General features: G+C 43.3%; 1 protein-coding gene across 1 annotated transcript in view; it reads left to right on the forward strand.

Moving 5' to 3' along the window:
- The window catches only part of CLSPN (claspin), a 38,254-nt gene that overhangs the window by 10,717 nt on the left and 5,872 nt on the right, over positions 1-21,665 (forward strand). The window contains exons 8-22 of the mRNA XM_063312081.1: positions 419-966; positions 3,046-3,237; positions 5,328-5,524; positions 8,130-8,329; positions 8,669-8,733; positions 9,692-9,897; positions 10,636-10,796; positions 11,221-11,435; positions 12,676-12,787; positions 14,484-14,565; positions 15,550-15,668; positions 16,175-16,339; positions 16,454-16,575; positions 17,924-18,054; positions 19,698-19,788. Of these exons, the coding sequence (XP_063168151.1) occupies positions 419-966; positions 3,046-3,237; positions 5,328-5,524; positions 8,130-8,329; positions 8,669-8,733; positions 9,692-9,897; positions 10,636-10,796; positions 11,221-11,435; positions 12,676-12,787; positions 14,484-14,565; positions 15,550-15,668; positions 16,175-16,339; positions 16,454-16,575; positions 17,924-18,054; positions 19,698-19,788 (2,606 nt within the window). The remainder of the gene's footprint in view (positions 1-418; positions 967-3,045; positions 3,238-5,327; positions 5,525-8,129; positions 8,330-8,668; positions 8,734-9,691; positions 9,898-10,635; positions 10,797-11,220; positions 11,436-12,675; positions 12,788-14,483; positions 14,566-15,549; positions 15,669-16,174; positions 16,340-16,453; positions 16,576-17,923; positions 18,055-19,697; positions 19,789-21,665) is intronic.

Genomic DNA, 21,665 nt, shown 5'->3' on the forward strand with positions numbered 1-21,665 from the left:
GATATTATTGCAGAAGGCATCAACTCTGCCTGACCTTGCCAGACAGATAAAAACCATGGGAGATAGCAGTCCCTCAGACAACCTGGCCCTGTGCCATGAAGGGCTTTATAGGTGATAACCAGCACCTTGAATTGGACCAGTAACCAGGGCAGGTGATGGAGCTGTGGAGTTATATGGGCACACCAAGGCATGCCCAGCATTACCTGTGCTGCTGCATTCTGCACTAGGTGTAGCTTCTGAGTGGTTTTCAAGGTCAGCCACATGTGGCGAACATGGCAATGATCCAGCCATGATTATTTATTTCATATGGATCCCTTTTATATTCTCTATAGCTTTAGCTTGATTTTCTCACATTTTGAAGTGACTGAGTTAAATGGAAAGGAGGATGTTGCTGATTTATCTCTGTCTGGCTGAACAGATCAATGAAAACTCAACGCAGCCTGTACAGAGAAGATGCCGTGACAAGGAACTCCGATATCAGCTGCCGTAACGGTGGGAAAGAACAGCTTCTCCAGCCAGGAATATTGGATCTGCCAACTTCAGATCCAGCGAATCCTTTGGCTGTCAGTCTAGGCAGCTCTTCTGGGGTGGAAATGGAACATCTGATAGACCATTGCCCTGAACAAGATAAGCAGAATGATGATTCCAAAACAGAATTTGAGGAGGAGCTAAATTCCAGGAAAGAAGGAGAGCTTAATGAAGTCCCCGCTGAATCCATCAAACCACTGGAGGGGAAACTGGAAGGAAATACGGTTGAAGAAAGGGAAGTGGAATCACTGGAATTCCATGTGGTACCCCAAGAACCCATTCAATACCTGGAGGCAGGGGTGGAAGTTCCTGCTGACAAAATAAAGAAGTCCAAGTTGGATCGGCTACGGGAGCTGGGGGTGGATCTGAGTATTAAGCCTAGGCTATGTTCTGACAAGCAGTCATTCATTAACCTTGATGAACCTGAACCCAACAGAGGTGTGGTACCAACTAACACCTTACCCTGCTTAGATTGTTGAGATGAATGTGGGTTTAAGGGGTCACACTGTGCCATGCCCCTTTGTGTCGAAAACCCTCCAGGGCAGGAATTTACTTTGAGAGATTTGTGGGGAGGTGGGAAAGACATTTTCTGTGGCATTTTTTCCTGAACAATTTAATACAGTAATCGATTCTTTATCAAAGATTGTGCCATAGTTTGTCAGATCAGTTTGCCAAACTTGCATGCAGGTAGTCCTTGACTTACAACCATTCGTTCAGCGACCGTTCAGAGTTATGATGGCACTGAATGAATAGTGGATATGACTGGTCCTTGGAGTTCTGGCCATCCCAGCACCCCTGCAGTTATGTGATCGCGATCTGGGCGCTTGGCAACCGGCTCACACTTATGACTGGTTGCAGCGCCCTGCAATCACATGATCACCCTTTATTTATTTATTTTCTATCCCACCTTTATTATTTTTATAAGTAACTCAAGGCGGCAAACATACCTAATATGCCTTTCTCCTCCTATTTTCCCCACAGCAACAACTCTTTGAGATGAGTTGGGCTGAGAGGGAGGGACTGGCCCAAGGTCACCCAGCTGGCTTTCAAGGTGGGACTAGAACTCCCAGTCTCCTGGTTTCTAGCCCATAGCCTTAGCCACTAGACCAAACTGGCTCTCTTTGCAACCCTCCCTGCCGGCTTCCCCAGAAAGTCAGTGGGGAAGCTGGCAGGGAAGGTCGCAAGTCGCTGGGGTGAGTCTCCCCCACCCATGCACCCTCCCCGAGCCCCGCTGTGCTTGCAGCAGCCACTCACTCACAACCCTGACCCTTGCCATGCCACTCTCACATCCCCATGCACCCCCCCTGAGCCTCGTCGCGCCTTCCACCCACACCCGCACGCCCTCCCCAACCCTCACCGCACCTCCCTCACGCTCTCGCACAACCTCCCCAACCCTTGCCCTGCCTCCCTCATGCCCTCACATACCCCCTTGTACCCCTGTGCACCCTCCCTGAGCCTTGCCACCCCTCCCTCACACCCTGGCATGCCATCCCCCACCTGGCAGCAGCCACTCACCTGCCTTCTGGCCTGCTTGTAAGTTGCCTGGGACTTGCAACTTCCTGCCAGCTTCCCCACTGACTTAACAGCGGCCCCCAGGACTGTGTGGATTGCCATGACTAAGCAATGAGGTCACGCTTTATGACCGCATTACTTAGTGACAGAAATTCTGGTCCCAATTGCCGTAGTAAGTTGAGGACTACCTGTAATAAATTCCTTTAACGTGTGGAACTTAAATGTATAATTTGACTTGAAAGCAAGAACGGAAAAAAAGGGACAACACTGACTAAAAAAGCAGAGAGATAATTCTTATAAATATTGTAGCCATCCAATCAATGAGTTTTGGATTTATTTTTTTCTGCCCAACTTTTTGCTGTATGTCCTGCTGTGGTCAAGCAAAAGAGAAGGTAATTTGACTTTTTAAAAGCAAGCAGTGGAAATTACACCAATAAAGGAATACTTCCAGAACTCATTTTATGACAAGGATGGTCCCAAATATTTTTTCTTACCACTTTATGAGAGCTGTTTTCTTCAGCTTGTTTTCACGTTTGAAATAATAAACTCTGTTGCGTAGATATCCATGATAATCATTATGGAACGCGGCAGATGCAAGAAAAGGAGGAAATGAAAAAAAAAAATTTTTTCCATTTCAAGAACTCTTCCTATTATGACTGGGGCAGTTCCTAATTTGTAGAAGCTAATATAAACCTGACCCTTCTTGATAGGTGAAGTACCATTTGGGGGATCCTCATTCAAACATTTCATTCTTAAATGAAAATGTGTGAGCAAGAACGGTAACCTTTTACATTTGAGTCTTGATTTCAGATCTGTGGCATTTTATGCTTTGTTCAAGAGAAAAGTTTGTTTTCTATCTGCAACAGAAATATGAAGAAACTTAGCAGAATTCAGTTAGAGGCAGATCCAGTTTTGAATTGGCTTTTAAAAATTGGAAAAGGTATAATTATTTCACAAATGATTATAGTAAATTTCTTTTGGGTTTTTTAAAATTTTATTTTGTAGAGCTAGAAGCTTTGAAAGAACGCTTTGTAAAGCATGCGTTTCACACAGCCAGACCGAAGACAGAACGAATGGTGAGCTTGAATATTATTCGTAAAGAGATGATGAATGATGGCCAGGAGGAGCTGAAAGCAGATGTGGTACCAGTAATGCTGGCTACAGAGATGGTAGAGGATGCAACCCACACTAAACCAGGTATGCTTAGAGCACAGATTCAAGGTTTAATGTACAGTATTGGCTCTCCTGGAACTAGGGTGCTTGACACAAAGGGAGCTCTACCATTATATCAGCGGATCGTAAACAGGGTACCTTCAGTGTGTGCTAGACTTCAGTTCTGTGCTGCCCAGGAAATTATAAAATTTGAAGTCTATCTCACCTGTGTCATGTGAACATAGCCACCAACACAGGATTAGTCAGACACTTAACTGGAGTTAAGGTGGACATAGATTAATTTTTTCAAAATGATGCACTAAGAAGGACCCCTAATTGAATATCAAACACTTTTGACTAGACAGCAGATTTGTGATTGATTAAACTTTGAATTCAAATATCGGAAAATACCATCTTAAACAAGGGCAGTGTCTCTTTAGGGTCCTCATCTCATCACAAATACATTACTCAAAACCTCTCCAAAGACTTGTCTGTTTATTTCATAGAATGAGTCATTACTTTTGGCCATATCTAAATTTTGGTAGATATTGATAAGAGTGTTTAGAACTCCTTAAGCAGGTGACAAGCCAAATCCTAAATGATGAATCAAATCACATGAACTGCTACAAGAGGGGCCAATCGGCAGCCCCTTGGCCTAATTACATACAGCTCTTGACCTCATTTCTGCCATCCCATACAAGAAATCAGTTCATATTTCTGGTACAAGCTGTCCTTTTAGCCTTTTCAGCCTGCTGCTTGGAATACGCATGGATATCAAGAGAGAGAAGGGATGTCCCAACCATTGTTAGCTTTGGTCCCATCCCTTCATATTTTTGCCCTACCCAGTATGAAGCCTTGGATGGAGGGAATGTAGCCCTCAACAGAAAAATGGTTTCCATCTGTGTTCGACGCCACTGCAAAAAGCATAAGGATATGGTTGGATCACTTGACTGTCCTTGATCAGTGCATATGAAGGGAGATCTAGAAATTTGGGGCAAGCCACTGCATCATGAGGCTATTGTGGGAGCTGTTAATTTCCATTTCTTTTTTTTTAAACGTCTATGGAAATATCTAAATATTATCATTTACTGTAGTATTTATATAATGATTATATGGGTTAATTTTGTTCATACAAATTTCACCAAGGCAGCTTACAAGTAAAACCAACTATCGTAAATTCAAAAGTGACAACAAATTATATTTAAAAAAAATTAAAATACAAGCCACAGCTTGTATCAGGAAAGTTGGGGGGGTGGGGGGAAGAGTTCTTCCATTTGTTAGGAGGCAGTGTTTTGCCATCAACATGCAGATTCCAAATAAGAGAGATAGTATTTCAGCTTTATCTCAGTACAGGTAGTCCCTGTTTAGCAACTGCCTCATTTAGTGACAGTTCGCAGATATGACAGTGATGAAAAAGTAACTTTACTAAAAAACAAGACAGAGTTTGGGGAAAAGTTTAAGATAACAATTACTGGATAGAAAGAAGGGCAGAAGGTACAGTTGTATGCTTTTTCTCTTTTTTCTTTCAATTTCTTGTTTCTCTTTCCTATTTTCTGTCTTTTTTGTTTTGTATATTTTATTACACCGAACATTTCTAATAAAAAAATACAAACTTCAGAAAAACTAATTTTACAACCAGTCTCCGCATCTATGACCTTTGCAGGTCTGTAAAGCAAAGGAAAGTTGAAATAAGATCATAAGCACAGTCACTGTTTCACTTAGCGACTGCTTCACTTAATGACCAAGTTGCCGGTCCCAGTTGTGGTTGCTAAACAAGGGCTACCTGTACATGTGTTTTTTAATGGTGAAGTCTTCCTCTGCTAGGCAGTATTAACATCCCAGATTGTGGATGGTGGAATAGTCGGGGTCTTGTTCTGAGGCCTGGGGAGCAACACAGTCCTGGAAATGCTTTGAAGCAAAAGCTGTTGACTGATTGATTTAACTGCCTTGGAAAATGAAGCTCTTCCAGTCAGTTTGTGAAATGTCCTTCCCTTCTCAGGTACTCTGTTACTGCTTTTTAGTTCAGCTGCGTGCAGCTTTGCTAAAATGACAGCCTGAGGCAATAAACTAAAAGGGTGTGTTGCTTACATCTTAATATGGAGATCCGCTATACCTGTCTTTTCCTGACTGCCCAGGTGAAAAGTTGCAGGTGTTGAAGGCTAAGCTGCAGGCAGCCATGAAGCTTCGCAGGACAGAAGAACGCCAGAAGCGGCATGCGCTGTTCAAACTGGATAATGAGGAGGTGATGGAGGAGGAGGAAGAGGAGGAGGAGGAGATGTCGGATGAATTCGAGGAGGAGGAAGAAGGAGAAGGAGAAGAAGCCAATCAGGAGGTCTCTTTCCTTTCTTTTTGCCTCCTTTGGCAAGTTTCTGCATGTAGTTGGCTAGAAATCAACCAGGGAATTGCGATAATTGGCATGCTGATAAAGAGAGATTCTTGGCTTGCTGCGAGAAAGATAAACCTTTGAAACAAATACCCCCCCCTCCGCCCATAATTAAGTAATGAAGAGTTCTAAAGGCTTCAGCTGTCCAGAGCCAAGCACTGAAATGTGTGTGTGTGGGGGTGGAATGCCTTGTAGGCTTAATAATTGGGTGGCTTTGCAGTCAGAAAACTCACCTATCCCTGTTTTCCATACCCAGGGCTATTCCGGTTAATCAAGAAGAGCTTTGCTCTCAAGAAGCAGGGAAATAAAGGCGCAGAAGTTCAAGTGACGGTCCATGCGATGCTGAAATGCCTTCTCTGCCTCTATTGTGCCGGCCAGGCCATTATTCATGATTACGTTCCATGTAGCTGGAGGACGCTAAGTTGTGGAGCGGCTGTTCCATCTCTTTCCTTAATGAATGTGAGAATGACCTTGGAAGACAGGAGAAGAGATGCTGCTTAGGGGGCAATTGGATAAAAGGGGGAAGAGCCCGCAGCTGCGAAACGGGAAGGGAAAGAAACTTAGGAAGGATCCGCCCTAACTGGTCAGGTGGTAAAAAGGGATGGTGGGAGGTTTGTACTTTCAGACTTGCACGATTGATGTCAGCTCTCCCAGGTGCACCAGACAGGAAACATGACCAGATGAGCTACCTCTAACGTTATTGTTAAGGCTACATTAACAGAATCTTGCAAGTCTGAAAGTACAGATCTCCTGCCGTCCCTTTTTACCGTCTGATCAGTTAGGGCAGATTCTTTCTAAGTTTCTTTCTGTTCCCATTACTCAGTTGTGGGCTCCTCCCCCTTTTATCTGATTGTTCCCTAGGCAGCATCTTGCCGCCCACCCCCCCAAAGTCATTCTCACATTCCATTACACTTAGTTGTACACTCATCAAACAAGTGCTGGTAGGAGATGAAGCTGAGGATGTCGTGACAGCACTCAGTTGAACTCACAGTCCTGCTCAGCAGTTTTGTCTGGGAGAGAAACGAGCAAAATACCAAGTGGGTTGTACTCCATCCTCTTTTCCTACAGTCTCCCGCACAGTGTTTTCATTTTTCAAGCGTTTCTCTCTCCAGCTACTGTAAGAAGAGGTAAAGCAAGGAGGAGCTTCAGTCCTTGATTTGCATTTTGCCCCTTCCTCCCAGCCGCATGTCGCGACATGGTTACTGGGGGCGCTCTGGCCACGCAGCAAGGAATGTGCGAATTCAGGATTCTTTTTGAATCCTGGAATATACTTTTGCTGGATCTCATACCTGCTTTCCAGGAAAGGCGGAGTTGTAAGGGACAGGTATTTTGAGTTTGCTTTAGATTTATTGTTGTTGTTGTTATTCACACTTACGCCTAGGGAGAGGCCAGTTCTGCAATTGCTACCAATAGAATAAATATCAGAAGAAGGCTTCCTGATGCACAGTCTTTGCTCATTTTGTAGAAAGTCCTTAGAAGTAAAACGCTGCAGTACAATATTAGGACTCAGCCAGAGAGCAGGCATCAGGCCACAGAGCTGGCTGCTGGATCTGCCTTGTAGTGTGGTAGTTAGGAGCAGGGCTTTCTCAGTGGTGACACTGTGGCTCTAGAACTCTTGCCCAGGGAAATTACAATTGCCTCAACGTTACCTGGCTTTTAATGTCAACTGAGACATATTTGTTCAGATAAGCATTTTTAGGTTAGCCACTGCTCCAGAACCATACTATCTTTAAGTAAATTCTTAATACGTTGTATTCTAGTAATTCCTATAATTGTATTATTATGCTTTAAGGGAGATAGTTTTCCTGTTGATTGGTTTTCTTAATCTGTACCAATTGCTTTTATTGGGTTTTGTGTGTTATTTGGGGTCCTTTGGCAGGAAAAACAGCATAAATATATCTCCTGTAGTAAGGGCAGGCTTCTGGACTATGCAACGTTGATGTCCTCCCTGAGCGATCAAGATCCAACTGAAACATCAGGTGCACCTTAATTCTGCTGGAGTTTGCCCCTGGCATTAGTCTTAAATGCTGTGGCAGCCTTCTCCAACCTAGTACCTTCTTGGTCAGCCTGGCTCAGAATTCTGGAAGCATTGGCCCAACGCTTTTGGAAAGAACAAGGACAAGGTAGATTGTACTGGGGTTTAACTGTGTAACACAGTGCTTCTCAACCTCAGCAATAAGATGTGTGGACTTCCAAATCCCAGAATTCCCCAGCCAGCCATGCTGGCTGGGGAATTTTGAGAATTAAAGTCCACACATTTTAAAGGTGCTGAGGTTGAGAAACACTGGTGTAACATGGAAAAAGGACAGAACAGCCTGAGGTGGCTGCAAGCTATCTCTTTTTCGCCGTTCCATTATAACAGTAAATTCTAGGAAAAAAGACTTCTGGAGTGTTTGAGACAGATTTATACACACATCTGTTCCCTTTGTGAGCTTACTGTCAAGGCTATAATGAAAGTTTTTACCCATCCTGTAAGGATGTTTACTTTCAACAAATAGTTCTGTTTCACTCATTCTGGATTTTTGCGTATATGTATGTGTGTTTATCCCATTAGGGCCTAGAAGATCTCCTTGGAGAGATTGAGGAGGAAAATGAAGAGCTTGCGGAGCAAGATCTTGAGGGTGATAAAGAAACAGAAAAAGAATCCGCTGATGAAGACCACGCAGCTAACTCTGGGCCCTGCAGTGTTGTTCCAAAGCCTTCCTCCACAGAGTCAACATTGCTACTATTTAAAGACAATTCTTCAAAAACAGGGTACTTTAAAAATCCAGAAAAAAATACTGCTTTTGGTGTGCCCCAAAACCTGTTCTGTGAGAGCCAATAGGAAATATCTATTGTAACTCTGTTGAGCGCTACCGATAATGTCTTGATGAACCATGTTCCCATCTCTGTATTCCTTTGTATTTATGGATCTTTATTTATTTATAAAGTTAACCTGCTGTATTTTCTTTTCAGAAAGTGGAATTGCTCAGTGCATTTTTCAAAAAGTCTAAATTGTGAGAAAACTAATCATTAAGATGTATTTGAAATAAATCATGTGGATAACTAATTATGTTGATAAATCATATTGATATCTTACATGGTTTTTTGCAGATGTTCTCTGGCAGGTGAAAAAGTTGAGATGGAAGAAGCCATGGGCAAGTCAGCAGACAAGCCAGGTAGAGTATCTGCCCCCGTGTTGTTTCTTTCTATCCTTTTTGTGGTGAGCAAAGACAAGGTTATTGCAGATCTTTTATTTACTGCCTTTTTAACTCTGCTTTTCACACTTGTCTCTCAGGGTGGATCACATCCATTAAAAAAGAGGGGGCGGCCCTGTCCTCAGGCCTCAAACTATGAAACTGCTATTTTAGAACCATCCGAAAGATATGTAACATGTGGAATGTATTAGTGGCATTGCTTATTTCATTTTGAGTGGAACTGTGGACAAATAGTTTGGTTGTATTTTGGAGAGCCTCTCAGGAAGCCAACCCTGGGGCTGATCTGGCCAACCAGCTGCGCTTCTCTAAACAGTCATGCTTCATGGTCCTCCAAAGCATGTCCCGAGTCCTGCTGCATTTGCTGAAACAGAAGAACCTAACCCTTCTGCGTGTCCTGGTGACAAAGCGGTGTCTGGAGCGGAGTGCCTGTAAATTGTGGAAGGAGGGAGAGACACGGAATATAGCAGCTTATGCGTTACTAGGATTCTACAGTGAGGGTCAGGAGGCTTTCGTTTTATTCGGAGGGCTGCTGTTTTGTGTAGCTGCAACTTATTCCATGCTTGTGCTTGCTTAATTTCCTCTTCTTTAATGGCAAATCTCCAATGTCTCAGTAGAAACCAGGTGTCTCAAGCAGTTGATACGTGCTTCTGCTCCAGGAGATCCAGTGCTGTTGGGAAAGGGGTGGGGCTTGGGTTGCAACGCGGCAATGCTTCTTTCAACCATCTGACTTCCCTTGTCCCCCTGTAGATGCTGCTGATTGGGTTATTTCTTTAAAATCATGTCACTTCTTTATAAAGTTTAAACAGCCTATTCTGAAGCAGCTGCAGTGCTGCACGTCATGGACTTCTACTGTATTTTGATTTCTCTAAAACTGATCTTATTTTCTGCCCTCTTGTTCTTGCCTTTTTCCTTCTCTTAGATGATGAAGATTCATTTCTGTTGCCAACCTTGGCGAAGGAGAACAGCCACAACAGCAGCTTTGAGCTCATTGGTTCCATGATTCCTTCTTACCAGCCGTGTAATAAGCAAACAGGACGTGGAGGCAACTTCCTCTCTGCCATGGGAACTGCCCGCTCTCCTTCCCCGGCCTTCTTCAAAACGAGCTTCGTCAGCTCAGCTTCTAAGGCAAGCAGTTGTTGCTTTCGAGTCTTTTCAGAATTTAAGTGGTGCAATAAATTAATCAACAAAACAAGAGTACGAAGACATCCAGTGTTAGAGGATCAAGACAGCATTTAGAGTTTTAAATGATGCTAGAAAGTTTCTAGAGTAAGTTCTGCATCTTTGAGCTGGTATTTGAATTCCCACCCTCCCTGCCCCTTCCTCTAATGCCACCCCAAAGTATCAGTGATCATCAGGGTTGCTCTCCTCTTGTCCTCCCAGCACAGATCATCCAATTCCAGCAGGCAAAAAGACAATTGTGGAATGGATCTAGATAAGCAGGCTCCAATGTTGGGCATCGTTTACCGTTTGGAGCCCTGCCCTGAAAGATGGAATAATTTTGAAGGTTCAGACTCCCTAATTCAGCCTTACAGCCATGTCTTTGAGGGTGGCTGAGATCATTCCTCCTAAGAAATTATTTCAAAAGTCCAGGACTGAACAGGGCAATTTCTTGAGAGTAACACCTGCCTTTTTATGCACAGGTTCCCAGTGATTCCCAGGCATGTGACTCTTCTGGCCTGTGCAAGTGTTGTTATTCTGTGGATCTTAGTTTTGTTAACTGTATTATTGCAATTGTCCTCTGCCACTCTTCTCTGTGACACCTCCTCTCCCGTTCCCTGTTTGAATTCTGATGTGGGTTTTGCTTAAGATCCGCCTTGTTATTCGATCTTTCATGAATTCCTGTTTTGCTTGGGATCTGCTCAGAGTTCTGGAAAGGCATCTGAGCCATCGCTACCCATTGAGGATTCCCAGGATCTCTACAATGTTACGCCTGAGGAGAAGAGCCCAGTTCCAACCAGTGGGAGGTTCCCATTTCAGTTCTCCCTGGAAGACGACACGCAGAGTCAGTTGCTTGATGCTGATGGGTAGGTAGCAGGAAGCACACAGACCACGGATTAAAAAATACATGATGAGATTATATGGATAAACAGGCTTCCTGGTGCAGACTAATGCTAATAAAATCTTGATGAAAGTATGCGGGGACCATTAAGAGAAAATTGTTCCCAGATTGGTCTTGGGAAAGAGGAAGGCATGAGAAAGAAACTCAAAATAACCCTTTGTTGATTCTGTTCAGTATATGAAAGGGCAGAGCGATAACCTGGCAGGCTTTCAAAATTCTGGTTCAAAGTATTGGGCTCATTTGTTGCTGGTCGGCTTAGTTATTTTGTGTCTAGCCAGGCAGTTGCAGTTTATTCAGTAAACCATGGTTAAGCAAGTTCTATTTGTATAGCTATCTGAATTGGCTTTAAGGGCAGCAGACTTTTTATAAAAGCCAGTCTTGACTTTCAGGTTTTTGAACGTTGGCCCTCACCGGAACAAATATCAGTCCTGCAAGAGCCATCTGCCTTTGGCTAGCATGGATGAGAATGCGATGGATGCCAATATGGGGGAACTGCTGGATCTGTATTCTGGGCAGAACCAGCACTCTCCTAACCCAGACAGTGGCAAGAAGCCAGACATGGAGGAGCTGCTCAATCTTTGCTCTGGAAAATTTCCATCTCAGGGTGAGTTGGTGTCTCCTCTGAAAACCACAGGGGATCTGATTTGTGTATCTGAGAAGGAGTTGTTCCATTCGTCTTCAGTAGGCTTTGTGCTGAATCCTGCATCCACCATTTGTTACGGGTCAGCCAAAAGGCAGGCAGGCCGAGCAAGGGAAGGCGATGAGTGGAACTCCTATATTTCTGAGCCCTGGGTGAGAGTTATATTTGGCCCCTGGGCCAGGCTGGTTGTTTCCTCAGGTGCCAACTGGGTGATGCAGTACTCAAGAAGGTTTGCTGGTTCCACAGCAACAGCCATTCTAGAAGTTGAATAATTAATAATGGAAGCACTTAAGGCTACCTGTTAGCATCATTTTTTTCCCTCAGCTGACTGAACTGAGAGTGCTTAACCTCTTTGCTCTTCTATTCCAAGGGTCTTCAGCTTTTTTTTCATGAAACCTGTTTGTTAAATAAATAAGGCGCCCAGAGTCCCCCCGTAGGGGAGAGATGGGCGGTGAATAAATTTATAAAATCAATAAATCTGAGAACCTTGCTGCTTGGCTCTCAGACACTGTACATAATGAGTTGTCATGAGCACAAAGGTCCTTGGGAAGGGGGTGGGGCTTCTGAATGGCAGCTAACAGGCCCCACCCATTCTGTTGTACTTCAGAAATATTGCTGTTGGCACCCCTGGTTGTGTTTGAGCAAATGTCTCCCACCCCCACTTTAGTCTCTCACGGAGCCCCATCAACTTCTTGCAGAATTCTGGGATTCCACAGAGCTTAGTTTAAAAAGCCCTGCTCTGTTCTGTGGGAGACTGTTTCTTTTAGAGTAACTAGCCTAGTACTGGGCAATTATGCGGTGGCCAAAGCCTGTCCCTGGCATTTGAGGAGGGGCAGGATCTTCAGTAGTTTGGACAGTGGTGTGAAATGGGTGGGGCCACATTATGCAATGGGTGGGGTTGGTCTTTTCTGTTTGGGGATTATGTTTTTTGTTTATTTAACTGCTTAGCTTCTTTTAGGATTTATATCAGTCTTTGGTGGGCCTCCTACATTAAAATATGCTGCTAATTTTTGGCAGGGCAGTCAGAGAGGAATTCGGAGGTCATGATAAAATGACACAGGGGCTAGATGTTGTCTATGCCTGGGGTAGCACAAAATTGTCCCTATCCCACTTAAAAAGCAGAAGAAGCAAACCTGGAATAGCTGGCTTATACTTGGATCTGCAGTTACATCCTGTTCTAACAACCTAATCTCTGGTTTCTCAGATTCTCCCTTTCAAGTGTCCTCAGCAACTTCTAAACTGCAAAAGAAGAGTAGTACTGATGAGCCAGTGGCTGAGCCTCTCCCTCTTTTTTCTAACTCCTTTCCAGCTGAGAGGTAAGGCTTGGAGACATGCAAGATACTTAGCTTTTCAAACTATCCCTGGGGAGGGGAGTATAACAGGGAGCTTCTGCAGTTCAACTAATAGGATGGTAGTTAGTGAGGCATGTGTATAATGAGTGCTTCAAATTCTGGATCGGGAGAAAAAACCTTTCTAATCAGGTGAAATTTTCTTACCACTGAACATCACAACTTTTTAGCAGGATTGAATTCCTTTTGTGCCAGATTGTGAACAAGGGGTAGCATTTCTCTTAATGCTCATCTTTTTACTGGAAGGAAGATTAAGAAAATTAGCTTTAACTGGTCTATGGCAATGAAGAGGTATGGAGCGCTGTCACGTCAATCTCCGGGCTTTGGCCTTGAATAGGTCTTCTCATTATGCTCATGACACCTAGGGCATGCATGCTTTCACTCCTTCTGTCCTGAATAGTCTGTAGAAAGCTAGGATGTCGTAAGGAACTGGATTTGGACAAACTAAAGCTCAGTCAAGACAAGACAGAACTCTTGTTGGTCAACAGAGAAGCCAACTTGTGCTTGGGAATGCGTTCTGTTCTAGATAGGTAGCACTGGATGTGTCCTTGCAGGTGCTTTGGGATTGAGCCCTGCTCTTGGAAGATCAGGTGGCCGTGAGTTCCTTTGCCCAGTTTTTTTCCATGGAAGGCAGATCTTGCCTCAGTCATCTATGCCTTCATCAGGTTTTTGCTTGTATTGCTATAATGCATCCTTACCTATATTTGAGAACTGCGTATGGAAAATGTATGTCAGTGGAATGCATTGTATGGGCTGTATGAGGGATCTTTAATCAACAGCACTGGCTTCCAGTTTATTTCAAAACCTACTTCAAGAAGCTGGTTTTACCAGTAAACACCTAAACAATTTTAGGCCAGGAGCATCTCCCTCTTGATCTCTCCATGTTCTGCAGCCATTATCAGAGCCCTGTTGTGATGGCTCCTAAAGAATTAGACTGGCTCTTCAGTAGTAGCATCCTAATTCTGGAATTCCCCTTCTCTTTTTTGTGCTTTAGATCAGCCTTTCGCAACCCTTTTAACCCTGGACGAACCCTTGAAATATTTTTCAGGCCTCGGGGAACCCCTGCACATTCAGGCTCAAATAGAGGCCAGAAGTTACAAAACTATGGTATTTGTTTAATGGGTAGGCCTGGATATCTGCATTCACAGAGTTCTTAAACTAAAAATAGAGAATGAAACTGACCTCTTTAATGTGATGTTGCCTGAATTTGAAACGGTTTTTTAAATAAATCGTGATCTCCCAGGGAACCTCAGTTCACAGAACCCTAAGGTTCTATGGAACCCTGGTTGAGAAACCTTGCTTTAGATGGAAGATAAATACCAGTATCATTTCATGGAGTTTTAAGTGCTTTTCTCATGTTTCTTTTTACATATATGTACGTATTATTGTGACGAAGGTTTAATTTTTGCTGTGTTAATGACTATTCGAGTTCCAATTTTCATTTCTTTCTATTTTAATCTGAATTTTGCATATCTCCTTGCGCTTCCATTGAGTGGAATACCAATTTAAAAGCTATGTCAGATAAAATGAGTGCACCCAATAATTGTTTGTTTCCCAAGTTCTGTTGTGGTTAATTAAGTCAGAGCATACAGCAATTCAACTGGCCCATCCAATTAGCTATCCTCCTGCTGCCTTTTCTTTTAAACATCTTTTTTTCAAGCAGGGAGGTGGAAAATGAAGAGGAAGAAGAGGAATTTGGAGACTTCCAGCTTTTAACAGATGACCATGCCTTTGACAGTGAGGAGGTAAGTGCTGTGCACAATTTGAGCAATATCCAAATGGAGCATAAGGCATGTGTGCCGGCCAAGCCCTTAAACATGGTTTCCAGTCCTAACTTGGCAGCAGTTGCAACAGCATTCTGTTCGGCTGGTCAGTACAAATCCTCCTATTCTCACCCATTTTCAGGCAGATAATGGGGAACGCGGTGGCGCTGCGGGTTAAACCGCTGAGCTGCCGATCGGAAGGTCGGCGGTTCGAAACCGCGTGGCGGGGTGAGCTCCCGTTGCTAGTCCCAGCTCCTGCTCACCTAGCAGTTCGAAAACACGCAAATGTGAGTAGATCAATAGGTACCGCTTCGGCGGGAAGGTAACGGCGTTCCGTGTCGTCATGCCGGCCACATGACCCGAAGTGTCTATGACAACGCCGGCTCCAAGGCTTAGAAACGGAGATGAGCAGCGCCCCCTAGAGTCGGACACGACTGGACTTTACGTCAAGGGAAACCTTTACCTTTACCTTTAGTAGGTAATGGGCAGGATATCTGTTTCTCAGAGTAAAATTTTTCACTAAGCAACTTGATTCTGCAATAAGATAATTTATATTAAGTAAGTGTTCATTATCCTCTCTTATTTTGCATACTTTACCATCCCTTTTGTTGTTTTGGAGAAGAGCTGTACAGCAGACTGGAAGCTTACCCACTCATTGCCACGTTCTGCCACCTGTTTGATGTCTTTGAGATTTTAACAGATAACCCCCATGTTTCTGAGCAGCCTTGAAACTTAGACATGTGCTCCCTTTTTTCCCTCCTGACAAAACCGTTGATGAAATTAGTCTGTACTGCTAGTCTGGGCATTTTTTTTTCTTTTGCTCCTAGTTAGTGTAATCATAGTCTTCCTAATGGAAAGCTTTGTCTTAAAGAAAAGAACAAATAGAGGTGGTGGATATGATACAGGATAAGGATATGATACGATCCTTCAAGAATTCATGAACTAGATATTTTTCTGGATTAATAGGATGAGAAGAACGAGGAGGAGGAGGAGGAAGAGAGTGCTCAAGAGGAAGAAGGAGATGATGAGTTAGAATTTGATGATGATGAAGAACTGAAGCGAAGGGAAGGAAGGAAGAATAAATTGTAAGTGACACGTGCTAACCTTACTGGCAAAGTGAACCTTGATTTAATCTTGCTATAAAATAAATATTTTATAGCTTTTTTAAAGCAGAATGGAACTGCATAAAACAAAATGGAAAAAAATAGGTTGAAGTATGCTGGCCAAAGGACTTTTCAGAAACAGCTTATCTGAGAAGCTTGTTAAGCTTTACGCAGAAGGAACGGGGAGCTGATGTTTCGGTTGAAGCTTTATTGTGGCAGCCCAGCTATAGCTTAGCTTGGACTTTCCTTCCAGCCTTCCATTTGGCTCCCTATAGTTCACTGAGTTAGAAGTGTGCTCTCCACCTGTGAACCTCAGGACAACTCTTGCGTTGCTTGGTTTAAGTATTTTCTAATAGCAGAACTGCAAGAAGAGACTCTACTGGGGATCCTTGCCAGATTGTTGTTTCCATTCATTCACTCCAGTAGTAAACGGTATCGCTTTTAATTCCTCTTGAACTCAACTTACATTCTTTTTCCCACTGTTTCAGCAATCTGCAAGATTTCATGGAAGATGAGGCTGAGCTGTCAGGGAGTGAAAGGGGAAGCGAAGATGAATATGATGGCGAGGAACTCAATGAGTACGAAGAAGATATTATTGATGAGGTCCTCCCAGCGGATGGGGAACTTCATGATCAAGTCAATAAAATACATATGTAAGTATCTGCCCCTATACCAGTGCAAGTATCTATGGTTGTGCTTCAGCTTTTGTGGAGGTCTTCTGAATGAATACTAATCAAGTTCCCTTTTCTGGCATGCCTTCTCTCCAGGAAGATGATGCTCGATGATGACAAACGGCAGTTGCGCTTATATCAGGAGAGGTACCTTATTGATGGAGACCTTCACAGTGATGGCCCTGGGAGGATGAGGAAGTTCCGATGGAAGAACATAGGTATGATGAGTAGTATGTTGATGCTCATCAAGTTTTGATAAGTTTGATAATATGCGTATGCCGTATTCACAAGTTTTGCAGTCCTGGGCTAACAGAAATCCCAAAGGCTCTAGGAGGCCACGAAAATGTGGCCTTGTTGTTTAGTTTAGAGCCATCCAGATGTGTTGGGACTACAGCTCCTAGAACTCTGAAATTGGGAGTTCTAGGAGTAGTGATCTTAACAAATCTGGAAGATTATTGTGGAGTCCTTGGTGCTCTCTGAGCCTTGTTGTTTTCTTGCAGATGTTTCATTGCCAGACTAGGCAACTTCTTCAGTGCAAAGAGGGAGTGGGCCTTGCTCTCAGTTTATATACCGTGGCTTGCCCTGCTTGTGTTGATGGGGGTGTTGTTCTCTCCTTGGGAGTTCCTTGATTGGGCTGTTGTTTGCTGCTTGGTTGATTGCCTGAGTTAATAGTTCCTTGATTAGGGTGTATTGTGCTGTTTGATGGCTCATCTGGTGTTAATGCTAGTGTTGATTTTTGCATATCTGGATGTTGATTGCTGGCAAGGGAGTGTCCTGGTCTTCTGGCCTTCCTGTTGTCTCTTTTGAATGGTATGTAAATGTTGTTTACCGCTATGTGTCTGTTGATGGCTGCTTTGTCTGAGTGCCAGGCCTCCAGGAATTCTCTGGCGTTTTTGGATTTGGCTTGGTTTAGGATGCTCAGTTTCCCAGTTGAAAGTATGGTTGAGTCTGTCCATGGGAACTGGGAAACCGTGAGCATCCTAAACCAAACCAAAGCTGGCTGGGGAATTCTGGGAGTTGAAGTCCACCCATCTTAAAGTAGCCAAGATTGAGGAACACTGCTTTAAGCAAACAAACACACTTCTTCATGAACTGGTCACTTACCAACTGCACTGTGTCATGAGTATGGATGGTGAGCAGGAGGGGGCCCCTATCCAGGGGGGAAAACGCATGCGTAGTTTAGAGGCTTTGAACTGTCCTTCAAAGAAACTCAGAGCAGACCCACCTTGAGTTTTGGGGTTTATCTGTCTGGGTTTCCCACGCTTTTTCAGTCTGGTAGGATTTTCTGTCTACTAGAGCATATAATAAACACTAGAGACTAATTCCTTGTCTCAGCGTGGTTTTTTGCTTAAGTCAGGACACACTGGTGTCTCAGGCTTCCTTAATAAGCATTCTCTGGGTTGACCCTTTTCCACCCTCCATCCATTATCCCTTTGCCCCGGTCACAGTCCTCACACCTTCTCCTCTGGGTCCAGATGCTTTTTCCGAAATCACCCTTTCTTCTCCTAAAAGGAACACTGAGGCATAGGGGGCAAGAGCTCATTTTCCTTCCGTGTGCCTTCTCAGATGATATTTCCCAGGGGGATGCTCTTCACAAGGATGCCGACAGTGGGGACGAGAATGAAAATCACCTTGAAGAGACAGAGACCAAGTGGAGGAAGGAGCGCTTTGAACGAGAGCAGTGGTTTCGGGAACAGGTAACCAGCATAGTACCAATTCACGTAGTCCCCAGAGCGGGCCAGGAGAACCTGTGCCATAGCTTAGAGACCCAAAAGAGCCCCTGGCATAAGTTCACATGGTCCTCAGCCTAATTTCAAAAGCTCTTTGCTAGCAAGTAATTTAGATATTGGGGGAAAAAAAACCCTGTTTCTTCCCCAACAGTCTATTATGTGAGAGGAACAGAGGAAAGAGAGCATCAAGGAGAAAGACTTTTAAAATGGGATGTCAAAAAGAGAAAATAAATGATGGCACCTATATTAAAAAAAAAAAAATTCTGGACCCACTCTTTGCATCAGTCCAGCAGCTGAACATTCCTGCAGGAATGCAGCCCCTGAGAGAGAGAGGAAGAAACGCGGCCTTTGAGACTGGGACTGGACCTGGGAACTGAGGTGATCCATATTGGAGTCAGCCATGAAAGCTCTGCAGATCATTTGAGGGCAGTCATTATCACTCAGCCAAAATACCTTACAGGGTTGTAGTTGTGGAGGTAAATTAGAGGAGATAGCAATATGTCGAGCTTCCCTTATGGTCTAGGAGGGAAGGCTGATACAGATTTTAGCAAAGAAAATAGATACAGCTAGCCTGGATGATTGCTAGTTTGACGATTCTCCTGTGCAAAGCCTCCATGTGAGATGAGAATGATGTTCAGATAATTGTATTCCTTCTTTTTATTATATTTCACAGATAATAATCTCTAGTAAAAACATGTTTTATCAGGTATAAAATAACTTTCCATCAGGCATTATAGACTAAGATCTCTGTAGGAATTCACAAACGCTTAAATAAACTGGCCTGGTTGATCCCCATTGTTCTATCAACTGCATAGCAATAGCTTTCAAAGCAACTCAAAGAGTATTCAGATTGTAGCATTTCAACTGTAATGATTGATTGATTGATTGATTATATTCCATCAAGTCAGTGTTGACTGTAGCAACCACATAGATATATCTTGTCCAGGATGATCTCTCCTCAACCTGGCCTTTAGGTCTTCTGTTGAGTCTATCCGTGTTGCTGCTGGTCATCCTCTTCTCTTTTCCTCCTCCTTTCCCAGAATGATAGACTTCTTTGGAGTACTTGGTCTTCAAATAATGTGTCCAAACAATAATAATAACAACCTGGATTTTTTTAGGAGTATCTCATATACGTGTGTGCACTCAGGACATATTTAAGAGATACGGCCTAGCATTGGGCCAGGGTGAGGCTGGGGCCCAATAAATGTGAATTTTAATATATGAGGGAGTGTTGTTTTGGGATGTGGGAAGTTGTTTGTTGCTGGTTTTATTGTTCTTTTTGGGTTGTTGTTGTTCTTTTTATGAGCCGCCCAAGGTTATTTTACATAACATGGGTGGCCATATAACTCTTATAAATAAATAATTATGTTTAAATCTTTAAACCCAGAACATAAATCAGACTCAAACGTCTTGAACTGTGTTCTGTCTGAGAGTGGAATGTTTTGCCATTCCCTATTTGATGGCAAAAATGGGTTTGTTCCCACAGACACTCCTAAAGTATTTTTAAAGCTTAATGCAGACTAGCATACAATGGTTTTGTTCAATACTTTTTTCTTCCTCTTTCTTTATTTCTTGCTACTTTGCCTAATAAAAGTTCTGCTTATTCACAGTCCAAGGAAGGAGAAGAAGAAGATGTTGATGAGGACAGCCAGTTCATGAGACTGGCCAAGAAGGTCACCAACAAGTCATTACAAAAGAAAGGTATGTTTCTTTTCTCCTTTCTGAAGGGCAGAATTACACCTTAACAAAGAAGTCCTACATTCGATGATTTTTTGGACTTTTTTTTTTAAACTGCCATTTTAAAAAAAATCAAGGCAGGGCAATCCACATGTTTACCCCATCGCTCTTTATGTTCTCAGGATCTTTCTTCAAATCATCTCTGAATTTCAATTGTGCAATTGCCAAAAATCACTGATATACTTTTCTTGCCATTTGATTGATTGATTGATGGGATTATTTTTAACTTGTTACAGTTGAGAGACTCCTGGCAGGTTATGTCAACCACAAAACAAAAATTAATAATTGAAACATGGGAAAAAATCATAAAACAACTAATGAAAAAAGCAATAAAAATTGAAAGTGACACTGGTATCTCAGATGTTCCCTTAAACCAGCCTTTCTCAGTCTTCTCACCCTGGAGGAACCCTTGAAATATTTTTCAGGCCTCGGGGAACCCCTGCACATTCAGGTTCAAATACAGGCCGAAGTTATAAAATTAATATATTTGTTTCATGCATAGGCCTGTATAGATGCATGAACAGTGTTCTTAAACTGAAAATAAAGAATGAGACTTGCCTCTTCAATGTGGAGTTGCCAGAATTTGAAATAAATTTTTTAATAAATCATGATCTCCCAGGGAACCCTGAGTGACCTCTCACAGAACCCAAGGGGGCCACGGAACTCTGGTTGAGAAACCCTGCCTTAAACAGTTCTGTTATATCTTGAAGCCTAACAAGGTAGGACCTGACTAGACTCTAGGAGTCAGGAATTAAATCAGAAAAACATCTTCAGATCTCCCTCCCTGTAATCTCCTAGAAATGGGTGACTATTAATAGATGTTCCCTGATGCTCCATCGGGTGGGACAAAAATTGATTGGAGGAGATGATCCTAGAGATCCAGGAAGCAAATCAAACTTATAGCAAATTTAATAAGCTTAAGGTAAAGGTAAAGGTTTCCCTCGACATAAAGTCCAGTCGTGTCCGACTCTAGGGGGCGGTGCTCATCTCCGTTTCTAAGCCTTAGAGCCGGCGTTGTCCGTAGACATTTTCCGGGTCATGTGGCCAGCATGACGACACGGAACGCCGTTACCTTCCCGCCGAAGCGGTACCTATTGATCTACTCACATTTGCATGTTTTCGAACTGCTAGGTGAGCAGGAGCTGGGACGAGCAACGGGAGCTTACCCCGCCGCGCGGTCTCGAACCGCCGACCTTCCGATCGGCAGCTCAGCGGTTTAACCCGCAGCGCCACTGCGTCCCTGTTTAATAAGCTTACCATAGTTTAAAAAATGAACAACCCTAAACTCACTCTCTTGGCCAACTATCTAAAACGAGTAAGCCTGAATCACGTATATTGAATGGGGGAAACCCACACACAAACTATGTCGGTTTTCTTCTAGGTTTAAAAAAAAAAATGTTTTGTGTGTGCCTCTCCTCCTTCCAGCCGAATAAGTGTGATTCAGGCTTACTCATTTTGGATCATTGTCCTTTTCTTTGTATCCCTGGCTTCCCTCCCTCAATGTTAAGAGCAGCCACCAGAAGTTGTTAATTTATTTTAAATCTTGATAGATTAAAAAGTGACACTTGTTAATAAAATGTCAGCTCACAAAACCCACCTGATTTTGAATACAACCCTTCCCATCTTGGCAGAAAATGGTTCTTAATGTTGCCTTACCCGTCTTGGTATTTTTGAACTGTGGAGGTGATGGAGCTAGGGAAATAGAGAGCCAGTTTTGTGTAGTGGTGAAGGCACCAGGCTAGAAACTGGGAGATGTGAGTTCTAGTCGCACCTTAGGCACAAAGCCAGCTCGGTGACCCTGGGCCAGTCACTCTCTCTCAGCCCTGGGAAGGAGGCAATGG

Source organism: Candoia aspera, chromosome 10 (assembly GCF_035149785.1).
Source record: "Candoia aspera isolate rCanAsp1 chromosome 10, rCanAsp1.hap2, whole genome shotgun sequence".
In the NCBI taxonomy this organism is placed as follows: domain Eukaryota; kingdom Metazoa; phylum Chordata; class Lepidosauria; order Squamata; family Boidae; genus Candoia; species Candoia aspera.